Source organism: Phaseolus vulgaris, chromosome 6 (genome assembly GCF_051622355.1).
Source record: "Phaseolus vulgaris cultivar YP4 chromosome 6, ASM5162235v1, whole genome shotgun sequence".
Lineage (NCBI taxonomy): Eukaryota > Viridiplantae > Streptophyta > Magnoliopsida > Fabales > Fabaceae > Phaseolus > Phaseolus vulgaris.
In genome coordinates, this window is record NC_143503.1 from 28,376,200 (window position 1) to 28,386,023 (window position 9,824).

A 9,824-nucleotide genomic window follows, 5' to 3' on the forward strand; every position below is an offset into this window, starting at 1 on the left:
CATGATTTTATTGATTTTTTTCCATTAAAATTATTTATCTATAGCTTTTGAAAATAAGGAGTCTGGTGACATTTTTGTTCGTAAAGTGTGTTTCCAATAAAAAAAAGCATTTAAAAGCAAACATGTTTAAAAACATTTGTAAAAAAAACCTTTTTCTTTGATAAACTTTCAATTCAACTTTGATTAATAAAGAACAGCTATTTTATTAGAAAAATAAAATAATTGTGAATTAGTAAAATAAATAAGATTTAAACTATTACTTCAAAAAATTGTCTGACAACTGCAAATGGTAAGTAATCTAGATGAAAACCATTGTGCTCAAAATAAAGTGATGAATATAGAATTCAAAGCATCTCAAAATGAGAGTGTTAGTTTTTTAAAAATAAAGAGATAAATAAAGAAAAGTGAAAAATGTTAGAAAAAAATGTATTTTCAGCTTATTAAGAACTAAAAAATTGGAATGGTAGATGAAGCTCTGTTTGAAAGAATCTCAAACTCATAAGGGTTTTCAATAAACATACCCTAACTAAGAATAAAAAGAAGTGCAGAATACTACACATGCTCCACAGCTGAAAAATCTCCAAAAAAAAACTACCCACATCTTATAATTTGTTTTTCAGAAGGACAAAATTGTTATTTAAAATTACTTGGTGCAGAATGCAATCCTCCAGCACAGACATTCAGGCCTGAACTAGGTCCAATTGGTCCAGCCTATTATTATTTGGCATTTTCTTCCTGCACCCCTAAATTTTTCTTCCTACACCCACACAATGTTGTGCAAAGACAAAACTGTTCCTATACAAAACTGTACATTTAATTTTTTGCATTCCAGATTATGAAATCCGGTAAATTTTTAAATTTGCGTGTTCGGTAACTTCCTTGATTGGATTGGTGCTTCCTGTAATAATGAATGGTAATGTTAATCCAAAATAAAAAATACAAAACATCCATAATTAAAAAAATCATTCTGGATTCGCCAATTCATAATTTAATTCAAAATAGGCATTCTAGATTCAGAAATCCATAATAAAAAAATCATTTTGAATCCATCAATCAGTAATAGAAATTAGGCCTCTAGATTTAACAATTTATGCAAACTTTGCTTCCAGAATACCTTCTCATCCGGAAAGTAACATTATTCACTTCTTCATTGATGAATCTCTAACACACTCCCATATCTTGATTTCAAGTAAAAGGTGAAGATCGATGAATCTTTAACACACTCCCATATCTTGATTTCAAATAAAAGGTGAAGATCAGTTGTGAGATTTATAAAATTGTGAGGATGCAGGAAGAAAAATGTAAGGCTGAATGAAGAAACTGCCTTATTATTTTAATTTAAGCCCATGGCTCCAATGTTCTCAGTACTGTACAGTTACCACATTGGACTTATCAGATTTCAGGTGTTCTCTTCTTTAATGTGTCTCACTAACTTTATACATTACTCATGGAAAAATGTGCAAGAAAATTAAAATACTACCTCAAATTTCCATATACTTTTGTTCTAAACTTCTAATACATGTTGGTTGAATAAAGTGTATCAGCTGTCGTAAATCTCTCAAGTCTTGTGTTCAACTCTAACGAACAAATAAATAAACAAAAACTTCTAATACAAATCAATGGACATTGAAATATATAGAAGAAAAAAAGTGAATGTACAAATCTATCAATTTCAATATGAACCGTTACACAATGCATATCCAAAGCTAATCAGAATACTTTTTAAAATAAAAGATTTTTCAATGCTACAAACTTACAGTACAAATTAGAAAAATTACGAAAACATGAGTGTGTGCATTTGAATTGACGTGATTCAGAGTTAACCAACAATAGTAAATACCATTAAGAACAAGAATGATATTACTTAACTCACATAAATGCTTCCTCTTCAATCATTTATTCATAAATGCATGAACTTATTGGAAGTTGAATAACAACTTCATCTTAGATCTAGACCACGTGCATTGACCTTACATTAGGTCCCGTGTACCCAAATGAACCAATAATTAAACTATTGAATCTCATAACCATATATCTATGCATTTATACTTCAATCAAATGTAGTTCACTTGGTTAAATAGGTTAAGTGAATTGTTATAAACTCTTTCACATAGGTTGAATTTTTATAAATATGAATTTGGTTGAAAATTTCATTTGAATGGGAGATAAAAAAATTATTTACGTCTTTTTTTTTTTATCGAGAATGAGTTCCCCAAATATATGTGAATATGATAAGAGTTTTGAATTATTCTTAGTTATACACATGTAAAAGATGAATAATAAGATAAAATTTAATTTATAAGGAAATTGAAATAAAATGAATTATCAGTTTTAATAATTAATAATTATCATCCATTAATATATTATATTTTTAAATCTCTACTATTTAGATAATGGTAATATTGTAGAAACTAATTGAAGAAAATGTTATAGGAAAACAGATCGAACGTGAGATAACATATTATGGGTGGTTCTATACCGATCTGATAGGGATAGCCTGATAAGGTTAACAAACATTCGTTAAGATAGATTCTAAATGACTATGATACCATATTATAAAATAAATTTTAAATCTAACTCAATTTCATAAAATCAGCTCATAAGATGAGATTTCCACTCACTTATATACAATAAATTGTCTTAATCTCTAATAAATGTATTATCTTCAACAAATATAACATCGATGAGATTTAAACTCACTTATATACAATAAATTATTCTAATAAATTATTCTAATCTCTAATGAATGTATTATCTTCCGCAAATACGACATCGACTTAGTAAAAAGCATTATAAAGTATAGAAATGAGTATAAAGTTGAAATAGTTAATATTTAGATATAGATGATTATTATATGTGAGTTGAGGATTGTGTCTGGGTGCGGTCTGACAGATGGAGGGAGATGTGATAGGTATGGAAAGCAGTGTCGTTGATTAGTGGACATTAAGGATGAGGATGTGTCTCAAACATGTTATGGACGGTGGTAGTTGGTTACATGAGAAGGTAGTTTGCTACGCCCATTCCTCAACACGTGCATCATCTCCTATGAAACAAACATAAACCCTACGCCATTAATCACTCTCAACACATGCTTATATTTCAACCTTAATCCAAACTTTGATACTCAAAAACACTGAAATGAATCAGTATGGAAGCTTCAAGTTTGGGGAGGAATTTCTTATCTGCCAACTCTGCCATCAATCTTCACACCGCACCTTTCCTCCCATAATTTCTTCAATTTTTTCTTTTTTTAATCACACTCTTCAACACTCACATCAAGATGCTCATAAAGTTTTCCTTTTCAAAATCATCATTCTAGAATTTAAACTCACCATTCCAAAACACACACATAGTGAAAGGTTGTTTCGTTGTTTTCTATAGAACTATTTTAGAAACATGATAAAGCAAACCAAACATATTTTTAAATATTTAGTTTACTTTCTCCTTATCCCCAATTTTTTTTTATCGATATAAATAATTGCAGGTACTCCTATATAAGTTGCAGAAGATCGAAGAATGAATTATAATTTAATTAAGAGTCTAACTATTTTTTAGGAAGATGAGACCTAAAAAATTTGAAAAATTCTTCGTTCTTCCTTTCTTCGGACATATTGTTAGGGTCTTGATGTGATCTTTCTTGTCTTCACACTATTTACTCTTTCAGCTCTCAAGCTCTCAAGTCTTGGAAGGGTGTTCAACATTCAGGTGAATTTATTCATTTGAATGTATGTTATTTATATTATTTTAATGAATTTACCTTATTGAACCTGATTAGTGAGATGAATCACACTTATGATTGCATTACTTAATTTTTAATGGTAATTTAGTTTCAGTGACTTTGGTTTAGTTTGAATATTGATTAAATGTGTCGGTCGACTAGACTGTCCGTGGAGTCTCGGTCATCCGATCAGGAGACCGAGTCTTATCATCTCAGTCTTGTTCGTCCCATTCCATGACACTAACAAAAAAATCAAATAGTTCAAAGGTTTTTTTTACAATATTAAACCTTATTACAATGGTTTACTGTAGAATGAAAATATTGAAAAGGTTAAAAGATAAAAACAATATTTTTGTTGTAGAAAATGCAAAAATTGTGTATGTAATCATAATTGAAAGAGACAGGAAAGAAAATAAATGTGCAGAGTGAAAAAGACAATGAAGACAACATTACTAAACGATTTATTATAGAATAATTTTAACTAAAAGTTCAAAATACTCACGGTGATGCAGACAACTTCAAGAGTCGAATTCCATGAAGTCTCTTCGCCCTTATCCTCTCAATTCAACAGCCGTGAAGAAATAATCATAATCATAATAATATTAATGTATTAGACTAAAATTTTCTTTTGTGGGAACTTCAATTTCTTTTTTTTGTGGCCTGTCTTAGTATATTATATTAAATAAAAAATGGTAAAAAGAAAAAGAAAGAGAAATTGAAAGATAAGCCCGGGATTGCGGTGACAAATCCATTTTGCACACCTCATTGGAAGAAATACTGAACATCTACGCATGCCCTTATAATAGTATGTTGAAGTGATGTGATGGCTCTGTGTTGTGTGTTCTGTGTTTAAGACATAAGTTTTCTTATTTGTTTTCTTTGTTACTTTCGTTTTCATATTCAGATGGATTCATCCATCACCCTCTGTTGTGTTGGCTGTGTTGTGCTGCGTTGTGTGCGTGACTGTTGATTCTCTTCACCACAGTCCAAAGAAAAAGTAGCTTTCAACCCTGTACTGGAATGGTGTATATTTTACTCTCGTGTTAAATCTTGTACACAAAATAATTATACTTTAATTGACATTAAAAAATGTTCAATTTTTTTGACGGTTTGTACATGTGTACTTGTACTTCTCGTATTTCCACGTCCTAGAACTAGATCTCTTCAGCAGCCAAGAGACACAGAATTTACAGAACCGGTTTTTGCTCCTTATCTTAAGCTTGTGTAAAATTTTTATCTCACCCTCACACAACATTGCCACCTACCGTTTGCTGTAGTTTTTTAGTTTTTCAAATCTTGGGGTTGTTGAAAGTTTTAAACTTTTCTTGATTCAATTGCAAGTATGGTCTTGAATGCATACTTCTAAGAAAAGGGTACCTTTCAACTTTTTGAACGCTTCTTCTTCGTCGTGTATGTATCTATGTACTTGATGAACATGTGCTGCCTCGTGTCATTGGATGTGTGAATTTCTTAACTCATTTCACAGAGGTAATGCATTGTTCTGGCTTCTACTGCTGCTTCTCTCTGCATCCAAGACCTGGTGTCGGTTTAGACTTAGAATTCCTGATTCCGGATTGTTGAAGTAAGTATACTTATTATTACTAAGTGTTTGGTTAATGGAAGATTTATTATTCAGTATTCTCTTGAGTTTCTAGTATTTGGTCTTTCTTCCTTGAGTGAATTTTCCTGGAGAAATTATGGTTATTGTATATTAAAGAAAAATTTAATTTTATTACAGCTGTAATATATATGTGTATGTATGTGTATATATGTATGTATGTGTGATTTATTTATTGATAATTATTATGTTTTTTAATCTTTCGGAGTTTTTTCATGATTTAGTTGTCTTTTTCTGCTGTAAATCTGACAAGTTTCAAGGACATGTTTAGATGTGTGCCAGGTACATTGGTGTTCAATTGCCAAATGTTCAGAAAGTGGTGTTTCTGCTCTTGGCTTTCTAGAGTTTTCATTGAATTCTATCACACATTCCTAATTCTTGTTTAAATAGGTTTATTGTTCCGTAGATCTGAATCATACCAGTGAGGTGAAATTTTGAGTGAAATTGGCTGTTGGGATTTTGGCTTTAACCGATGAGGAGGCTAATTCAATGGTTTGTTACGGTATAGGTGTGAGCTGGAAACCCCTTCAATCCTGTGGCATTTGCATGTACCGAAATTGAGAAGCTTTATAGGATTTTGCTGAAGAAGTTTAGGATCTACACTAATTTGAATGGGGCATTCTGCAGCCGTATGGGACTATAGAGCAGCAACTGAAATTACTAAGGACTGGAATGGAATTGATCAAATTCTGCTTCGGACCCCAAGGGGTTCTTCAGCACGGGTGAGAACTTGTTCATTGCAAATTTTGCATCCGTTTTAACATTTTGGTGAAGTTATGATCTGAAAATTTACCATAACATCCAATGTCAATTCTGGGTGTGGATAAATTGGTTTGTAAAAAGATATTTCTAGTTTGAGTACATAATTTAATTACTATGAGTACTCGGATTAACTGTTTTGTCTTGAAATTAGGTAAGCTTACATGGGGCGCAGGTCACTTCATGGCGGAATGAGCATGGGGAAGAACTTCTGTTCACAAGCAGCAAGGTATGTCTGTCAATTTTGATTAAAAATCAATTTATACTTTTTCAAATTATATGAATTTGTTAGTTGTTGGCGCTGATAAGGAAAATATGTCAACATTTCTTAATCCTGGTTTCTGAAATGAGTTCATATTGGGATAATCTGCATTATATTGCAACTAGTATGTGAAGGTCACTGGCCCAAATAATTAATAAATTGAAGAAGAGTTTGGATGTTGATGAATCATAGTGTTCTATGCTGTTCATCAATCACATCAATGCAAGAGAAAAACAGGGAAGAAGGGTGCACCGGTTAATATTGCACTTCGTTATTTTTGTGGGGAGAGGTTGATTAATTTGACTCATTTTACTATTAGTTGGCAGATATGTAGTGCTTTTTGTCCTTTTGAATCACTGTAGTTGAATACTGGTTCAATGAAAACTCTGACTGGAAAATCAACTTGCTAACTGATGATGTTGATTTGCAATTGTTGTATATTAACAAGTGGCTACCTTTTTGGTACCTTGGTTCACAGATGATGATTTGTTAGAAACATAGAACTTTAATCAATTATACTTTTTAAAGAGGCAAGTAGTAATAACTAACTATTTTGTTTCACTTTCCGTTGATTGTAGGCAATTTTCAAGGCTCCAAAATCAATCCGAGGAGGGATTCCGATGTGCTTTCCACAGGTACGCTTACTCCTTTATACGTTCACTTTCTGTAAGTTGTAACATGCACACTTACATATCTTGAGTTGAATTTGTTTGACAGTTTGGAAACTGTGGATCGCTGGAGCAGCATGGTTTTGCAAGAAATAGAATGTGGGCAATTGATGAAAATCCTCCTCCTCTTCCTGGAAATGATTCCAGTGGGAAATCCTTCATTGACCTGGTGCTAAAATCATCTGAAGAAGATATGAAGTGCTGGCCACACAGGTATGAATAGCATGGTGTGACAGTAGAGCAGGGATATCCACTCTCCCTGCGTTTGATAGTTTGAAGCTGACATATATGCACTTGATATTACTTTCTCCTGTGTTTGGCAGTAAACTTCAAGCAGTAGTAATCTAACGACTGTTTAATAATTGTACCAGTTTTGAATTCCGTCTTCGGGTGTCTCTTGCGACAGATGGGGACCTGACTTTGATATCTAGAGTCAGGAATATAAATGGCAAGCCGTTTAGTTTCTCATTCGCATATCACACTTACTTATTGGTTTCTGACATTAGGTATGGATAATTATTTGTTGTACTTGGCCTTTCTGAGTGTGTGGGATGATGTCCAGCCATCATTTTTCTTTTACACAGTAAATTGAATACTGGAACACTTAATTTATTTAGCAGTAATGATGCTTCCTTGTTCAAGATTTATTGTAGACAAATATTTGTTTTTTGTTCTGAAACGTGTATTTTCTGCATATATTATATAACATTAAACAAATTGTTTGCTGAAGGCTTTAAACAATCAGGTCTTAGAGGACTGTTTCTCTTCTTTAGAAACTACTGAAAACTTACACTCTAATCATTTGAAACTAGCATGGATACTTTATATATTAGGTGGATTCTTCTCTGAATGCTGGAATTATATAAGTTTTATTCAGGTCAGTTATAGGGAAACATGAAACAAGTGATCAGTCGTAATGAAAGAACAAAGTTTTTACAGACTGTAGAATTAGTAAGCATTTGTAGCAAACTACAGTTTGCAGTGCTTGTTGCCTATATAGATGCTTTGTTTATATATTTTTATTTGAACTATCCCTCTTTTGATTGTTTTAGAACAGGGAATTTTATTTTAAGATTGGCAATCATTATTCACTTCACATTAACAATTTTGTATAGTGAGATAAGGATTGAAGGTCTGGAGACACTGGATTACCTAGACAACCTTTTCAAAAAGGAGCGATTTACAGAACAAGGAGATGCAATAACATTTGAATCTGAGGTAAATCCTTCTAGGTTATATTGATGTTAACAACATGTAGATATTTGTATTTCCATGCTGCAATTTAAGCTATTGCTTCATGTTGAGGTAATATAGCACTATATTCCTGGCCTATGCTGCAGTTTTGTCAAACACATACAATATCCACTAAAGTCTTTTGGTTTTGACACAATGACGGCTAATGAAGAGGTTTTGAATATCCATATTTCCTTCATGGCAGGTGGATCGAGTTTATCTTAGCTCTCCAAACATAATTGCAGTGCTAGATCACGAGAAGAAGCGAACATTTGTTATAAGGAAGGAAGGTCTCCCTGATGTTGGTAAGCTCTATTACTAGTAATTTTTTTCCAGAAACAAATGACAAATATGGATACGGTTTCAAGTTGTTGCAGAAAATTTAATTGCTGTCCTTTTCATCTTAAATTTTATGGTGTTCAGCTGTGTGGAATCCATGGGAGAAGAAATCAAAGTCAATGGTGGATTTTGGTGATGAAGAGTACAAACAGATGCTTTGTGTTGACGGGTCGGTGATAGAGAAACCGGTGAGCTTGAAGCCGGGAGAGGAATGGACCGGGCGGCTGCAGCTATCGATTGTGCCATCAAGTTTTTGCAGTGATCGTCTGGGTCTTGACAGAAGTGGTCTTTGAGGAATTGTACAAAATGGGTCTGAGTTTATGCTGCTACATCCAGCAATGTAGCATCTAGTTGTAGAAATAGTGTTCTTTAGTTATGTTATTGTGATCTTAGGCTAGAAATAGTGCTTTAGAGAGGCCTATGTTTTTTTTGAGAATGGCTTTCAAGTGTTACCAGGTTATTAGTTAGTTGGTTCGTTCAGTTCTGCTATGGATGCTCCTTCTTTAAACATTAGATTTGTTGTGTAGGTTTATTCTCTCCATGATTTTATGATATGTTCCACGGCATGGATAATTTAGCTTTCGTGTTCCAATTTGCTTATATTGGATGGTAACGGCTATGATCGACCCCTAATCACAGATAAAACGAGTGATTACAGAACAATGTGATCATGCATCCTTTTTGTTTATGTTCCATTTTATAGTGATACATGCATAATTTAGTAAGTTTCACATAACTTTCAGAGATTAACTTTTGTATACTGTCACTGTTTTTCTTTCATAGTTAATTGGCTGAAAAAAACTATAAATGGGCTTTTAAAGCAATCTAGAAGTCAATATTTTTATTATAAACGATAGTTACAATTGAATGACATTGTCAAAAACTATGCTATTGACAATGATGTAATTGAATTGATGTTTTTATTGAATAAAGTGGGTCAAAAGTGGTGCGTCAAAAAACAATAGCACTTGTGCTTTGTACAAATGGGACCACGGGGTATGCATCAAAAGGTTGAAGTTGCTAAGATATGAGACATTCTGGCTGCTATTCAAACTATAAATCACTATTTACTTTTTTAGGCTACTTTTTCTTTCAATGGCCATAATACACAACACTGACAGTAGATTAATATTTAAATTTGGTTGATCAAATGTTATTTTTACACTAAGAGCTTCATATGTTCATCTACACTCATAATTTTTATTTTTATTTTTGTTTCTTTTAATA

General features: G+C 32.5%; 1 protein-coding gene across 7 annotated transcripts; it reads left to right on the plus strand.

Annotated features, from left to right (window-relative positions):
• Nucleotides 1-3,077: 3,077 nt before the first annotated feature.
• LOC137831872 (Galactose mutarotase-like superfamily protein) lies at nucleotides 3,078-9,174 on the plus strand. Of its 7 annotated transcripts, none has more exons than XM_068639751.2 (10): nucleotides 3,078-3,705; nucleotides 5,205-5,300; nucleotides 5,845-6,058; nucleotides 6,250-6,324; nucleotides 6,936-6,992; nucleotides 7,075-7,238; nucleotides 7,397-7,531; nucleotides 8,141-8,243; nucleotides 8,464-8,563; nucleotides 8,682-9,174. In XM_068639751.2, the coding sequence occupies exons 3-10, from the start codon at nucleotides 5,948-5,950 to the stop codon at nucleotides 8,888-8,890; spliced, it is 954 nt and encodes a 317-aa protein (XP_068495852.1). In that variant the 5' UTR covers nucleotides 3,078-3,705; nucleotides 5,205-5,300; nucleotides 5,845-5,947; the 3' UTR covers nucleotides 8,891-9,174. The 7 variants fall into 7 exon arrangements, with proteins under 7 accessions (XP_068495852.1, XP_068495850.1, XP_068495848.1 ...); XM_068639749.2 differs by lacking the exon at nucleotides 3,078-3,705 and adding an exon at nucleotides 4,430-4,523; XM_068639747.1 differs by lacking the exon at nucleotides 3,078-3,705 and adding an exon at nucleotides 4,550-5,091.
• Nucleotides 9,175-9,824: the final 650 nt, after the last annotated feature.

Bases quoted from the DNA above. Each gene is read 5' to 3' on its own strand.
- LOC137831872 (XM_068639751.2), top strand. From the start codon at position 5,948: ATGGGGCATTCTGCAGCCGTATGGGACTATAGAGCAGCAACTGAAATT. The intron at 7,239-7,396 runs GTATGAATAGCA...TAATTGTACCAG, and splicing joins ATGAAGTGCTGGCCACACAG to TTTTGAATTCCGTCTTCGGG. The intron at 8,244-8,463 runs GTAAATCCTTCT...CCTTCATGGCAG, and splicing joins CAATAACATTTGAATCTGAG to GTGGATCGAGTTTATCTTAG.